General features: G+C 45.7%; 1 protein-coding gene across 1 annotated transcript in view; it reads left to right on the top strand.

The window, feature by feature from the left end:
- The window catches only part of LOC119167550 (glycosyltransferase 8 domain-containing protein 1), a 50,627-nt gene extending 34,335 nt beyond the window's left edge, over window positions 1-16,292 (top strand). The window contains exons 5-8 of the mRNA XM_037419057.2: window positions 599-699; window positions 7,529-7,695; window positions 13,932-14,032; window positions 15,821-16,292. Of these exons, the coding sequence (XP_037274954.2) occupies window positions 599-699; window positions 7,529-7,695; window positions 13,932-14,032; window positions 15,821-16,071 (620 nt within the window). The 3' untranslated portion in view covers window positions 16,072-16,292. The remainder of the gene's footprint in view (window positions 1-598; window positions 700-7,528; window positions 7,696-13,931; window positions 14,033-15,820) is intronic.
- The last annotated feature ends 682 nt before the right edge of the window (window positions 16,293-16,974 follow it).

The following is a 16,974-nucleotide window of genomic DNA, read 5'->3' as shown; positions in this document are numbered from 1 at the left end:
TCGCATACAGAAAAAAAAGCACGAGGAACTGCATGAAAAAGCACGCGGACACGCACAAGTCTTCATGCAGCCACATTGAAACACGAAGTGCCATCCGCTTTGATGGGTGGAGTGTCGGCGCTCTCCCCCAAAAAAGCAGTCGAAACTGTCAACTCTGCCCAGATGCGGTTGCCCATTGACGGCAACGCAACACAACAGGCCACCCCTTGTTTTTATCCAGTGGCCGTGCCTAAATATAGAACTCTTTTGTGATTCCCTTCAGATTCAATATATCTAGGCTTCCCTGTGCCAAAATAGAAATGGTGCGGTGTTCAAGACATGTGTTCTCCTCAGCCCTGTGTGGTAGCTGTGGACATGTATTGCTGTATTACAGTGTTCCTTTGCAGAACTTTGCAATTCTGAAATGCGAAGTTTGGTAAGCCTTAATTGTTTAGACATTTCTTAAGACTAGAAGAAGCATGTATGTTTCACTTGCAGCTTATCTTGGCATATTCTTTAATGGCACATCTGTGATGTTTTTCAACTCCTGATGGATTTCAGTATGATTTCAATCACCTTGCCTGATTGTCAGCGGTGTTTCTGCTGTGTACCCTTGCAGGTGACATATCGGAGCTGGCCTCCCTGCCCATTCCAGATGGTGGCATAGGACTCTTCTCAAAAGACTGTGATAGCGTATCCAGAAGGTACAACACAGCGGGGGTGAGTGCTATCTCATTCATCTCGCCTGAAACCAGCCTGTTGTATTTGCATCTGCATTGAAAAATTGTGCTGCAACACACTTTTATTTATTTTGATGGGAGCATTAAGAGGCATGCAGAAATAAGATTTAGCAGTTATCGATAGAGTTGTACAAGTATTTGAAATTTGGATATTTTTAATAGTGTTTGCTATTCGATTCAACTTGCACTGTTTTATTTTACTATTTGAACTATTCGAACATTCTAAACACATACAATCAACGTTCAATTAACAGCGGCTTCTTCAAATTTTAAATATGCTTCACCCTATCACACATTCGTAAGGCGGCAAAGCAGCCTTTCAGGCTCTGCTATGGTCATCATTGCATTGACTCAAAAGAACGCTGGTTCTAACAGGGATATGATAGATGTGGCAAAGGTTGAGACTCAAGTAACGCTGTTCTAGACCTGGAATTTGGACAGGAAGTCTGAAAAGTCGGCTGCCAAAGATTTTTAGCATCCAAAATTTCAGAATTTCTAATATATTGACGTCTGCAAGGGAGACTTGGAATTCCAAACTCGAAGGAAAGACGTCCTTGTCCGCCACAGGAGTTGGGCTTCCACAGAAGTTCAGGGTGTCTACCAACCTAGAAAACCTGAAAAAGTCGGGGAATTTCTCAAAAACCATGGAAACTGACTGCAGTTCTGTGCGGCCATCACAAAAATAAGCATTACCATTGATCAAAGCTCAAGTCACTCTTCTAACTGCAACTACAGTGAGCTGCTAGAAGAAGTGCGAAAAAAAAAAAGGAACAGTGCATGACTGCTGCTTCTTAGTGTAAACGCGCAAGGATACATTGACCCATTGAACACAAAGTTTACAGACGTTTTGGCACCTGATATTGGAGAGAGCCTTGTTCACAATAAAAGCCGTAAGAAAGGCACCCGTAAGCAGCAAGAGTACATTGTCAGAAGTGTCCCATCACTCCTGTTGAGGGTATGAGCCTCGATCTGAATTCCAGGTGCAGGCATGATACATGCTTCTTTTAGGTGCGAAGCATTTTATAGTCACACCTACTCGCAAATCCAGCGCTGGCAGTGATGTCTACACCTTACTGCGCATGCTTGCGCGTCGGGTCTCATGCCGCGTGCTTCCGCCTTGTGCCAACTGCCGCTCTCCCCCCCCCATCTCTCTCGTCTCGCAAGGTCGACGCAGGCAGTGTCTGTTTGTAAAAAATCGGCTGTTCGCGCTGCACAACCATTCACTGGCCACCCTGTATATGTAGACACTGGATCAGGCATTCGTAATTCAGTCAAGGGCATCTTTACTTGGCTTTCGCTTGACTTGACGCTTTTCTTAAAGGTGCGATGGAAGCAACAGTACCTTCAATCAGCATTGGGGCAAAGCCCAACATAGGTGTCCCACCACTCGTTCAAGGCAATGCTTCCCCTTCATTCAATAAATTCAAATAAACACGAAATAACAATAATCTTTTCCAAACTGTACTCAGTTACGCAACATTCACGCAATACCCCCACCACTGTGTGATGCATTTACTCGAGTTTCCCCGTGGGAAGATGGGGGTTTTTTCTTTGTCCAGAACACACTCGTTTGACCAGTCTATTTGGTGGTCTGTAGATTCTGCATACAGGGCAGTCGAGGCCACGCGTTGTTTCGTGGCGTCATATTTGTGTTGTTTAGCTTTTGAAATCACCAGTTTCACTGGTGCACTAGTTGTCATCATTCCGGCAACCTATGGCATAAACAAGACGAAGGAAATCCCTGCTCGGCAACTTGTCCTTCTCATTGACTAAAGCATTCCCCAGCTTCCATGTTGGTACATGCACTATTTGATATGTGTTGCTTTTACATATCACACGGCCAATCTCACTTTCGAACCACAACATTTCTCATTTATGCATGTTTGTCTAGTCCACGATTTTGTCTCGGCTTGAAGGCCGTCTGGTTTGTCTAGGCTAGAACTACCATCAGCAGAAGGTTGCCAGGCTACGCATCCCTTTTATTATTATTATTATTATTATTATTATTATTATTATTATTATTATTATTACAGTGGAATCTCGATGATACGAATCTCACGGGGTCACGAAAAATATTCGTATTAGCCGAAATTCGTATCATCGGAACAAATAAAACTACCTAAATTAACAAAGAGTCAGACGTGAACTCATCCAGGCACAAGTACGTGAAAAGCATTTATTCACTTGCCTCGGGTGGGCGGCGCACTGGTCAAGAAAAAGAAAAATCTTCCGATTCTTACAAGCCATCCTCCTGTCAAGGAGTGACAAAAACTCTTCAAACAACACGCTGTCATCCACGCCTTTTTGTTTGCGCGATAGACGCACGGCAAACGACTCTCGCGCTTGAAGCACCGAGGCTTTTGGAACTTTCCTACTACGGTCAGCTTAAGCTTTTCCGATCCGTCGGCTTTACAGCACAAGAGCACAGTAATACGCTCTTTGCTTTTTTCCTCCTCTGCATGTTTCGCCTTTTAAACAGAGGCTCTTTTCGGGTTGCAGGTTAAAAAAGAGACCTGCCTCATCAGCATTAAAAACATCACGAGGCTCATACTCTGCAATGAGTGACGGCAGCTTCTCTAACCAGTGGCTGACAACTGCCTCGTCAGCTTTTTTCACTTCGCCGCAGACCCTTTTGTAAACGAGAGCGTGCCTAGTCTTAAAGCGCTGCAGCCACCCCACCTGAGGCCCGAAATCCGTCGATATGCAGAGCAAGTGCAAACTCGTCGGCTTGCTCCCGCAAAACTTTGCCATCGATATTCACGCCAGCTGCGGTTACCTCTTTAAACCAAGTCAGGAGAGTCTCTTCAAGTTTCACGTGCTGAGCGGTCTTCGCTTGCTTTGCGTTGAACGTTGAATGAAAGCACGTTTTTCATTATGGTCTCTCGCTGTCCAACAACTGTGCTCAGTGTTGACGTTGCAAGGCCTAGCTCCTTAGCCAACTCCGTCCGCTTTCTCTTAGGATCCTCATAACCTTTCGAAGGATGTCTAATTTCTCCTTAAAGGAGAGTGTTTTTCGCTTGCGAGACATAGCTCGTTGCGACTAGGCAAAATGTCGCAAACACAAAGAACGCGTCCGAAGCAGAGCACTGCAACCACTCCGTCCAACGCCACGCAGAGAAAGAGGAAAAGCACAAGAGCAACAAAAGCGTCACCGCCCCACTTGACCCGCGCAGTCCGCCGCGTCGTCGCGTCCTCGCCGCCGCACCCAAAAACAGAGAAAGAAAGGAAACCGTGGCCAGCGCCATCTCTAAACCTAAACCGAAATCAAAGGGCGCAAGCAGTCTCCGAGGTCTCCGATATTGCGCACGCTGCGCGCCGATGTTGGAGGCGCCACGCGCTCTTGGCTGGCACCGTTGGCAAAATGCCAAACCGGCGGCGCAGCGCGCATTCCGGCGCACGGCTGAGCGCTGTTCCATTTCGCGGCCGTCAGTGGGGCGGCGTTCATTCGTATCAAACGACGGGGGCAGAAAATCGATTCGTAACAAACATACTCTAGCGCATTGCAAAGTAATGGGGCTCGGCAGGGACCACAGAAAAATTCGTATCATCCGGAAATTCGTATTAGCCGTGATCGTATCATCGAGATTCCACTGTATTATTATTATTATTATTGGTGATGCAACAGCAAACGTACTCAGCTACACACTTATTGCTGGTAGCTTGTGTTTCAAGGTTAGCACTTGTGTAACCTCAGGAAATTTTCTAATTTAAGTTTCCTGAGGTTGTTTAAATATATCTGCAATTATTTATTAGCATGACGTTCACAGAAGAGTGCGTAAATCGAGGTAATGTGCCGACATCCGTGACTCATTTGTGGAATCAAGGTAGCTGTTGCACCTTGACAGATTCTTTCTTGCCATCACATATTCAAACTTTGGCACTTTAAACGCTGTCCCCAGCTTTCATTGCAGCCGTCCGAGCACTTCCGTTGCACTTCAAGTGTTGGAGTCCAGAGACATAAAATACAAACCTGCATGTGCTCATCGGAAAAAGAAAGAAAGAAAGAAAATTTTGCGGTATGGCTCTATTCTTGCAACATTGCCGTTACTCGTTGTCAAGGCAACGCACACAGAGTACGGGAGTATTAGTTATCCTTTTTTTTTTGCAAAAAATTATATTTTAGAGGTGTGCAAATTAGGTGGGGATGCAAATGCAGCAATCAAGGTTGAATCAGATCTAATGCAATGCACATTCTAAATAGTGCAATCAGTAAATACAGCAGTACAGGTCTATCAAATTCAATTCAATCCTAATTGATTGATATGTGGAGTTTAACGTCCCAAAACCACCATATGATTATGAGACGCCGTAGTGGAGGGCTTCGGAAATTTAGACCACCTGGAATTCTTTACCGTGCACCCAAATTTGAGCACACAGACCTACAACATTTCCGCCTCCATCGGAAATGCAGCCGCCGCAGCCGGGATTCGATCCCGCAACCTGCGGGTCAGCAGCCGAGTACCTTAGCCTCTAGACCACAGCGACGGGGCTCAATTCATTACTAGGGATGGTAAAATGTATTACGATTAATCAAATAAAGGTTTGCAATTAATCAAATAATTGTAATGCATTTTTGCCTTTCAATTATTGAAATAATTGATTAAACCTATTCGATTAATCGACTACGGCACCCCACACTCCCACCCCCAACCTCGGCCATTGGCCGCAGCGCATGACTGCGAGGCGCACTATCCTGAAACACAGATGCCATGCACGTCGCTTTTCTTTCACTGCATTCACTACAACGCATATTTCTGCGCTAGCAGAACAAGCCCGGAGCTGGCGGCGGCCATACCTCATACAGAAAGATATCAACTTGCCCTGATCTCCGTCGCGTATGCCTGGAACGGCGTCCAACTCCGAGCACTCCCCAACGCTTCAAGCCCCGGCAGGTGGCGGCTCCACCCCATCGAGGTAGAAATACACTAGATAGCACTCACAGTTCAGGCTGTACGCATGATTGAAAAGGTGCAAGTGGCACCGTGTTAAGGCAACGACCAGACAAAACCTGCGGAGTATACTGGCGCAGCTGCTGTTTATGCTAGCCGGGACACAGAAACTCGTGTAACTCTATTTCCCCCAGTTGCCTGTACCAATGGTCGGTTTGAGGCCAGTATGTTTCAGTGTAATCTCTGCATAGGTGACCTTAAGGACCACAATTACAGTATTATGTAAGGCTTCCACATTATCTAACGGACAAACCAAAAAAAGATGCCGTGCTTACGAGAGCAAGCGTCTTCTTTAATTCCCCTTTCTCCTCATCTTTCTTTTACCTTTCTCGGGATTCTCTCACCCTCCTCCACACTGCATGTTTCAGCTGCGACTTTCCAACCATTGTCGTCCCCGAATGCGCCTCCGGTTTCGATGAGCTCGAGTAGGTAGGCTTTGAGAAAATACGGCCTGCTGCCGAATAGTGCAAGGATGATGGCCACAGGTGCTGGAATCTGCGACATCAACCAACGAGGACGGGCTCCTTGTGTCCAACGTGCGAAAGTGGGAATTTTCGCACACTGGACACAAGGGACCCGTTGTCGACACTTTCGAAAGTCGGAATTTTCGATCGTCAGCGTGTCTGATAAAAAGATTTGGGTCCATATAAAACACGAATGATTCCTCTCAAACAAAGAGATAAGGGTTTTAAAGCACCCACAAAAAATGTTGATTAATCGATTAATCAATTAAGCTACTCCATCAAAAGTGATTAATCAATTAAAGGCTAAATCGATTAATAGTTAACGAATAATTGATTAAAGATTTTAATCGACCATCCCTATTCAATTCAATCCACATCCTAAATGGCATGGGCTACAGCCAGTATAGTAAACTAGATTATACTACAGTGGCAAAACCAGCCAGGCTCCCGTGTATTCATTTTGCGTGGATGTCGTGGGATAGCACCACTGACACGTTTCCTAGCGGCTTTGACTGCAATGTCGGGCTATTGCAGGCTTGTTCAAACTTTCATCTGTGGTTACTTTTAACTGGTGTGTTTGCTTCGTGGTTCTTCCGAACATCAAACAGCTAGCTTGCTGACTGACTGGTTCAGGGGTTTTATTTTGGCCAGATACATATTTTTTTCACATATACATATTTTATATACATATTTTTTCACATTTACCACACACACACGGAACATTCAGAGTGCGTCGGGTAAATATGTTTTTCTCTTTTATGTGGAGCCCATAATTTTTTTTTTTCCCACTCGAAAGTTTGTTTTTAGTGCCCAGAGTTTTCCAAGCAGACATGGCAGTCATGGACTTTGCTTTTAATCATCGTGGAAAACCTGAAAAAGTCGGGGAATTTAGAAATATTAAAATGGTAGACACCTTGAAGTTGAAAGAGGAGGAGAGGCGGAGAAATAGCATCTTTACCTTTCACATGTAAAGTGTCTGCAACAATTTGGTCACACCCAATCAGGAACATAAATACTATTCAGCGTCTGCATCGCTTCATTATTGATAAGACAACTATGAAACACTGCCCTGCCAGCGCTTCATTAAGCTAGCCAAAAGAAACACTTTCATGTTGCTATCTCATAAGAATATGCTTAGGAATCCTTGCAAACTTTTTTTTCCTGCAGTTTTGCTTTGAAATATTAAAAGAATATTCAATTCGATTTGCACTCATGCTTCAATATTCGAATCCACTTCATCCTCAAAATATTGATATTTGCACAGTTGTAGTTTTTGGCACTATGGTGTCATTTTAATATCAGTCATTACGTTGTTACTGCTCTGTTTTCAGTTGTTTTGCTCACAAGTTTGAGGCTGTTACAGATATCCAAGTTCTTTTTTGTTTTCTTATGGTAGAGTCGTTACCACCAGCTTCTGGACCTGAGTCGGCCATCACTACGTGACTTGGGCCTGGAGTCCAACGAGTGCGCACTCAACTTGGGCGTGTTTGTGGTGCGCATAGCCGACTGGGTCCGACAGAACGTCACTGAGATGGCCGAGAACTGGATCAGAGCGAATCTCAGGTGAGTGGTGGGGCTGCATGCTACACCTGGATACCGCTGGTACTTTGCTCGGCCATTGCACTCACCACTTCGTTAGCTAGCCGCAAGGAAAATCACACAGGACAGTTGTGAGTGTCGTGTCGCGGGATGCCGCCACGTGCTCGGGCATGCTGTTGTGATTGCGCTGAAAGTAGGCCACACACTCATATCTACCAAGTCTTCCGGATTTCGGCTGCTTCTTCCATTTGTATGGTTATCGTGAAAATCTCCTGGAAATCAAAATGTCTGACTGTGATCTGGCCGCATTGACGAAAATGCAGTTCAATCCACTCCATGCTTTTTGCGAACCCAGCGCATCTTATTATAAACGAATTTAGGAGGCGTTCATCTAAGCGTGCATTAAAATCCTAGAGATGCAAAAGTACAGCAGATACGAATTCCTGAAATTTCCCAGCCAGATTCCACTGTGTCCATGGGGCCAAAATTCGGATGCTCCAAACACGTTTTCTAGTCCTGGCGGGTGGTATGAACTTTAGTACCAAAATCATGGAACGAATGCAGAGAGCAGCATGCGCGAAGCTTCGGAAGTACGTGTGCAACCAGCGCATGCACTGTCTTCTACAATGCGTGTGGTTGTCGCTGTTGCAACGGCTTTGGACAAAACCACGGTCGTTATTCACACTATCAATGGCTATGAATCACATTGGTTGCTGGCTCCTTAAAACTACAAACAGGCATCTCGCGCATGAGTAGTGGACCCCGGTCAAGCTCGCCACGCACTGAACACACAAGACGGGTGGGAGCGACCTGCAATTTCGTGTGTCAGCGCCGCAGCAAGCCAAACCAAGCACGCTGATATTTAGTCGCCATAGCTTGGCATAAGTAATTACAGAGTGGAGATCGGCGACCTTCGTTCACAAATTAGTTTGTCGATATTCGCGGCACTCTTCCCGTTCCGAAAGTATGACGAGCGGTGGCTGTAGTAAAAAAGTCTGCCGTAAGTGTGTCCTGACCACCCTCACATGCTAGTCAATTATATTCGAATGTATGTTGTACTGGAACCCGTAGTAAGTGAAGCTCAATCAATGGAACGAATAGGGACGTTGACATAATTGCCGCCAATTAGTATGTAGTATTCGAATGTCTCTTGTGAGCAGATTCGTTTTAAAAAAATATACTGTATACAAGTTAGTGACCTCAGCGTAGACATTATGGACCTCAGGATCCAGCTTTGTTGTTGACTCTTTAAGTCACATAATGCCACTCAACTTACATTATTTCGAGCAACGCTAGGGTAACATATGTGGCACACACACAAAAAAGGTTTAACAATGCTTTACACTCAAATCTTGTTATAATGTAATGGGATATAACGAAATAATGGATATAACAAAGTAAATGAAATTCCCCTTGGGAGCTCTATTGAGAACTGTGCATTGCAAACCTTGTTGTAACGAAGTAAAGTTGACTGGTACACGGATCTAATGAACTAAATTAGTCTATCAAATAGTCTATAAAAAACTGATCGTAGTGTGTAAAGTATATCGTTTTCTGCGAAGTTTGACGCTCGTTCGGCGCGGCTCTTTCAAAACTCCCGCGCTGACCTTACAGCCACGCCCCACGCGGCCGAGAGAGAGCCGTGTTCCTCACACAGCCAGCGGAGAGGATTGAGGAAGCGCTCAGCGGGTCAGAAGACCGCGAAACGGCGCTGCGGTGCAAAGCGATTTTTTTCTCATGACGGCAACGACTGCGTCTCTGCCATGGCTGCTACCCTCTGCACCAAGAAAGGGGGACTCTCTGCGACAGCTCTCTTTTTTTTTCTCTCTTTTATGCCCGCGGTTTTGAAAGTAGAAGGGTCTCTATATAAGTGCAGAGACTGAAAAGAGAGAAGCGTGGACTTAGGGTGGCACACACGGACACCCCTGGGGGTGTCGCATAGGCGCCTCGCAGATAGGCATTTGAGAAAGAGCAAACAATCCGCCACAGTCTTTTGTTTCCTTATGTGATTTTTAATGGGAAAAGAAGAGAAAAGAGCCCCGTAACTGCCTGCATCAGGTGCAAAACATCAACAGTAGCTCAAAAAGAAGGGGGTAAGGAGGGATTAAAGGGATAGGATTAAAAAGTGAAGAGATAGAGAGAAAGGAAGGAGAGAGCGAGGCACAGGGACAGCGAGCGACAGAAGTAAAGAGGAAGTAGGAAAGATGGACCTAGTCGCAGTCCGAGGACGAAGCACCACTCGCCGAGAGCTCTTGTCGGCGTCAGGAGACAGCGTAGGGCACAACCTGTCGGCACAGAATCCAGCGAGCGAGTCCGCCAACTCTTCTTTTCTTCTTTTCCTTCTTCGCGCGCAGCATTGAGAGGTGCTGCCGCGGGATTGGGCAATGTGCTGAGAGCATTTTCGGAGCACGGTATGTTCGAATTAACTGACGCAAGTGCTTGCGCATTCGAATTACAGGGCGTTTTCACTCATTGGAATACACATAACTTTGACGGGACTTCAGCGTGAGTTTGAATTACCCGAAAGTTCGAATTAATGCGATTCAACCTAGTTTATTTTCCGTAGCACGCGTAGTCGCGTCACGGTAGATCGGCCCGCGAGGCAGTTTCTTTCTTTGCATGCTTATAGGTGTGCGCCCATCTGAGCATACATTGCCACAAACTGTTATAATCAATACAACGAAATAATGGATATAACGAAATAGTTGTGGCTCCCCTTCAACTTCATTATAACAAGGTGTGAGTGTAATATCAATCTTAATTGTGCTGGGATAATATGAAACACCTACAAGCACAAGCCCTTTATACTAGTGGGTGACTTTAGGCCCCAGCTTTAGGCCCAGCTTCGCCCACTCATCATCATGCACTTCATGGAGTTGCGTGGACTTTGATTGTACCCTTATTGTACCCTCATATATAATTTTTTATATATCGAACTAATTCGGGATCCCCTTCCAGTTCGATATACAGTCGAGCCCACGTATAACGGCCTCACTTAAAACGAACTTTCACTTAAAACAAACAATATCAGCGTGACCGTGAAAATATATATTGGTTCCATGGCACAAAATCGCACTTACAGCGAACGTCCCCAAGCGCCGCTGATCGGTTACAGCGAACGGAGTCAGCGGTCTGCCAACTTTCCGGGAAACCAATTTTGACCACCGATCAGGCCTCGGCGAGGTGCCCATACATTCTTATTGTTAAACGCCGACCCTGCCTCCACGATCATCTAGTTGCCGCTCTCCCTAACCCATGGAGGAAGGAAAGTTGTTTCCTTTCACCGCTTTTTTTGTTCAACCGCTTTTTGTTACGCACACCTCTGTCCTTTGTCCCCCCGCTACTCTGAGCACCCCGCATTGCCAGACGAGGCCCGTGTTTTAACACTGCCACCGATCTTTCAAAGAACGGTCGGCCATCTAACCTGTTTTTAATTGCTGGTACTGTCATTGGCGTCGCCGGCCTGGAGTGACCAGACCATTTGCCAACATCGTTGGCCACCGACTGTATCCGATAGTCTGTGTCTAGTGCATGCGCGTACGCTACCCACCGACTATTCTAATTTGCGATTTGTTTTGTGTTTAGGACTTGTTCTCGCTCACTTTGCACTCGGCTCAGCATACCTTCCACGCGTGTGCGGAAGCGCGAAAACGGCTGTTAACTTGAGCGGAACGAATTGCGAAATATCGAAGTTCGCGAGGCCACGCAAACCCGTCGGTGCAACAAAACGATTTTTGACCACGGCCGCCTATTCTGTGAACACCGCCGCACGCACCGATCCAGGCGGCCATGCTTTGACTTCTGCGCGCGCAGACACTCTTTCCAAGTTTTTTTTTACGTGCGAGTTTCCCGGACTTTTCAAGCAAGCTACCCAACCAGCCTCCTTCCCGTATGCTTTGGTTTTCAAGGTCGCCTTCCCGCCGCATCCTCTCCTCTCTTTATCGCAACTCCTTGCCCTTATCTCGCAAGTCTGCTCTCCTCTCTTGATCACAACTCCTTCGCCCGTCTCCACCGCTCCGCGTCGCCTGCCACGCTGGCTCGAATTAGTTTCGTTTTCTGACTGGAAACGGACCCAGAGCTGTTGGACGCGTTCTGGCATGTGTGTCGAGTGTGCGCTGCTTGTTCGCTTTTGGTGTGCGTGTGTTGTCATGATGGCAGACGGGAGGACTAGCACGCTTTTTCCTGCCGCTCAACAAAACGTCGAAAGTGTGACCGCTTGACTTGAGCGTAATCAGCTCGTTAGGTGTCGCGTTGTGGAGCGCTTGCTCATCGCCATTGTCCACCTGGCAGCCAACTTGCCGCTTCGGGTGTCTCGGTATTCAGCTGTGGAGATGGTGAATATTTCGTGGGCGGCGATGACCGCTACATGCACGGCAAACTGTTTTCGCGAGGCCGACTTCGTCGACGTCGGGCCCGATGCCGAACTGCGGCGGCGATTTGTGGCAGCGCGTTGTCGACTCCGACCTGGGAGAGCAGGTGGGACATCTGTTGCGATGGCTCAATTACAGCCGATGATGGTGCCGACACTGCGGAACCATGAACTGATTGGGGCATTGTGAATGAAGTACGTGGCGAGAGCGATTTGGAGGAATCGGATTGCGAGAACGTCGAAACTTTGGAGCCAGTGCCTCACGCAGCTTATGCCACGGGCCTTGACGAACGAGCACCCTGCCGTTTTGAATAAACTCGAGACCGCCCCTATGGCTTCTGCTCTTCAAAACACGTGCATCACGGACTTTTTGGGGCAAAGAAAGTTTGTGTCTTCATGGCAACTTTTTAAAAGTTGTTTCATTTACTATGAACTTCGGGATACAGCAAATGGATGCTGTGTCATGCTCAGGTTCGTTATAAGCTGGCTCAACTGTATCCGTGTTTGACTGTACAACAAGCTCCTGTTTGTCTAACACTTCACTTGCGTGAGAACATTATTTACTGCGCAATGGGCCTAAAGCTGCTGCTATATGCTTGGTTTACGCCTATGTGCGGAGCAGCGCAAGGTGGTAAAAATAGCTTGTCTATTATGTGTGCATCAGTGTAAGTACCTGATTAAGAATGATGGCTTTCAAGATTGAAATTGACAGCTAACACAACGGAAGTGACACTTGCAATCGCTAAGCCCATTTAAGGGGAGAGGCTACTCTTGATAGGTAACTTTTTTTATTTATGTATAGATCCGAACAAAAATTTCAGTTTGTGTATTTAGATAGGCAGATTCTAAAGAACGTAATTACTTTTTTGATTGGTCAAGTAGTTTCTAAGATACTCCACAATCAATGTAAAACCTAGGTCTTTTAATTGTTTGCAGCCTAATTAGCATCTAAGCAGGAAGCACCAAAACATTGGCGACAGTGTAGAAACAATGTAGGATAATTAAGAGTGCAATATGCTACAAGTAAATTTGCTGGGCCGATTACAACAGGAGTTAGAGTCCATCAATCTTCAGAGAAAAACAAGCCACCTTCATTTGTCACACCTGTGACCCAATTAAAAAGTTTTTATCTGCATTTTGCCTTCAAAATTAGGCATATTGCATATTGCATGCATTTGTCTTTCTGGCAAAAAAAAATAATTATGCGGATAGCTCGAATGGAACAGAAGTTATTATGCTAATGCAACACATAGTTGCTAAAACAACCACTGTGACCGACTTCTAAGCCATCCTGAACAATTCTCTGCGCGTGTGTTTTAAAATTAAGACACTTTGATACAGACGTATAATAAGGGGGTTTAGTTGAGACGCTTCGGCGTTTTGGAACATTTTGTTACAAGAGGCGTGTCCCCCGAATTCCTGAGTGTCTCTTGCAATGAGGTTTCACCAAAGCCCGAATACTGGAGAAGTTCGTTAAACGATTGCTGTAAGTAGTTTAGCGCAACGTAGCAGTGCCCTAAAGCTCTCGCACATTCACTTTCGTTTCCACTCAAGAAACTCACGCTACAAAAAGTGTTGTGCATTTCTTTAGTGAAAGCGTGCATGATTGTGTGAGTGTTTCTAAGCATTCCTAAGTTACACTCAATTATTTGACAAGTTACCTACTAGCCCAACAACAAGTTTGAATAAACATTTAATTTGTAAGGCACAGATAAAGGAGAGGAGGGAGATCATCCTGTATCTGCTGATAAATGTTCATAAGGGTAAGGGTGTAAAGTTCCTATGGCAGTCGTGCCTCTCTCTAACCTGGAGCGATTTTCATTCCTCACTGTCTAAATTTTTCAACTTATCTAGGAGCACTTCTTGATCTTTTTTCTTGACGTTCATCCAGGGAGAAAATCTTCAAGCGGGAGGGACCCCTGGGGCCCCTGCTGCTGGCACTCCACAACAAAACCAGCCTCCTGGACCCCCAGTGGCACGTTCGCAATCTAGGTACGGAGTGCACGATACTTCTCTTGGAAACCTGCCAGAGAATGATGCTAATTCGTTCGACAGTGTTATTCTGTGACACTGCTAGCCAATTCAGAACTAAGCTTTGCGTCTGCATCACTCACACTGGGATGCTTGCCGGTCTTAGTTTTTGCTTTGTGAGACAATTAGGACATGCTTGGAACGAGAATGTCCTCAAGAACCAAGTACATACTAGTATACAGTAAAACATCGATACAAATTGATAGAGAGCACGCAAAATATTCATGTCATCCTGAATTTGGGTCATCTACAGTTGACTCTCAGTAAAATTTTGCTGCTTTGCTCTCTCTTAAAAAAAAGTCACCTGATCAGAATGAAACTGTGCCATGGTTTTCTCACTCAGGCTGCTGGCTCTTAATCCCCATATATAGGGCATTTGATGTGTATTTGGAAAAGACTTTGTGCAACTTCAAAAAGTGAGGGTTGCGTATTACTTCTTGTGCACAAAATGCATTATTCCTGAATAGTGCAATTCAAACCCTACGAGTCTACCAGGTATGGGGTAGCATTTAAAGTACTGCACTATGCCATTCTTGTTTATTACAAACAGGAAATGCAAGGTGCTCATTTCACCATTTAGTGTTCAGACTCATGCCATAAAAGTGCCAATCACCAAACCCATGCTGCCCGAGTTGGGCTTGTCAAAAGTCTCTTGAAACAATGCTAAGAAGCCACCACAAGTGCAGGTTCTCACAAGCAAAAAGTGACAACTGCACATGACGAACTCAGGTCGTCATGAACGCTTAAGGAATTAAATCGAAGATATTCAGCAGAAAGCGTCCCCATCCTTAAAGGCCAACTCCGGTGATTTTTCACCATGTCAGGGTAATGGCGCTTTTATGTTCCTAAGACACTCTTCTCACGTGCCCGATAGCTTAAATGCTCAGCAAAGCCAAAACTAATTTTTAATTCGCAGAAAACTGCAATACCAAAGCCGAAACACAACCGAGTGTGCTTCTACGTATGACGTAGTACTTTGGCAGAACCTGCATGGTTGCGCATAATGCCGCCAGGTGGCACTACTTGTCTAGACTATCCAAGCTTGTGCCGGCGGCGATCAGCTAAAATTCTCATGCTGTTATAATAAATATGGGGTGAACCATGTGTGGCCCCCAATGCAACACCACTTGCCACCCATGGCAGTCCCACCAACAACGACAAGGAAATCACGCGCTCAACCAAGAAAGCGCCAGCCAACCCCCACACAATCTATAGCAGACAAGCAGACGCTGCTGTGGCGCATCAGTTCCTTCACTTCCACTTTGCGAAAATCATTGTCACGTACACAAGGTTGCCTATAATTCTGGCTAACGAGGAGAGTGTTTGGAGGGAAATAATAAAATTCATTTGAAATGAATGTGCTAAACTCTCAAGCCTGCAATTCAGCATGAATGGCGCAAACATGCAAGTGAGCGTACCCAGCAAAATTTGTTGAGATCCATTGGCCTCCAAAAATAGCTAGAGTTGACCATTTAGTTCGCATATCAACTGCTGGTCAAAATTTTCATTCGATCGTAATGATTCACTTGGGCTAATCTTTTTTCAAAGCAGCTGTACACATCATACTCACAGCACTCCACAAAAATTAAATTATCTTCAGTAAAATATGTATGCAGCAGTGAGAGTCTCACGCTGACAAGCAATTCAAGCATTTTCCAGGATCACATGGCAGCTACAAATTATCTCACTTCGTTAAAAAGCGTAAGAGCTGAGCTAACATAACAAGGTTTTACCGTATTGGCAATGCAGGGGTGACACCAGGGAGCCAGTACTCGCGTCTATTCGTGACCAGTGCCAAGCTGTTGCAGTGGTCGGGTCGCTTCAAGCCGTGGAATGCCCGCTCTCCATACTCGGACATCTGGCACAGGTACTTTGTGCCAGATCCTACGGGCCGCTTCCGGCCAGCCTCCCATGGAGGAGGGGCTGCCTCGCCCATGTCCGGTCAGCGATCCCAGAGGCCTGCAGCTGCACAGCCAGATCGACGACTCAATATAGTTTGAAAATGAGGCAACAACCTTAGGCCGGTTGGATAAACACTCATTGTGTTGGCTACGAGGCAAAGCTAGACGAAAGAGATGAGAGGATTGAGACAAGATTGCCAAGGTTCGGAGCTCTTGAGTTTTCAGTGGTGGTCCTAGATGCAGAAATGGCATATGGCACAGAGAAGGAATCGAAAGTGGAAGCGAACGGGGCCGATGCCTGCTTGCATATGAGGCTGAATGTTTCATGAAATGGGAGCAAAGTCTTCCAGTTCTTTGATTGCCAGCTGCAGATTCTCTGATGAGGCAGCGCAAGGTGTCCTTTATTTTCTTCACTCTTTCGCTTTCCCTACATTTATTGGGCAACATGTCTGGTCTCTTACATGTCTGGCCTTTTAGTTGTGGCAGTCATCAGAATGCCAGCGTTAATTTATAACCCCAGTTTTAGGGAACGGATCTCAACTTATCCCCTCTTGAAAACTTTGGAGGCTACGCGTATGAACACCTTGGTTTATTAATCTTGTGACGTATGAAGGAGGTATGAGCCACTTATTATTTGAAAGCTAGCGAGTGAGCATTGCTTACATTCTCCAACCTGCACACAACGAGAATGGCCATTAGAAGGCATGAACACACCAAGACATTATTTTGTGGGGTCACGATAGTCAATTTGAATCTTGAATTTCCAGCATGTTATCTAGAGTGAACTTTCGCCACCGCTTTCACATCTGGAAAAAGTTATGTCTGTCACAATGAGGAGTTATGGAAAGGAAATCGAAGGTGTTTTTTTAGTGTTTTGCCCATCACATAAATGTATCGTGCGACATAGCTAACTGCATGCCTGGGATAGAAAATTCAAGGAGCTCCTTTGCAGCATTCACATTACCTAAACATCTTTCAGCTATTCAGTGCCAGTGTCCACAT

This window comes from Rhipicephalus microplus, chromosome 3, assembly GCF_043290135.1.
Source record: "Rhipicephalus microplus isolate Deutch F79 chromosome 3, USDA_Rmic, whole genome shotgun sequence".
Taxonomy (NCBI): Eukaryota; Metazoa; Arthropoda; class Arachnida; order Ixodida; family Ixodidae; genus Rhipicephalus; species Rhipicephalus microplus.
Note: the sequence above shows the minus strand (reverse complement) of the source record. Positions and strands in the feature narration are given on the sequence as shown.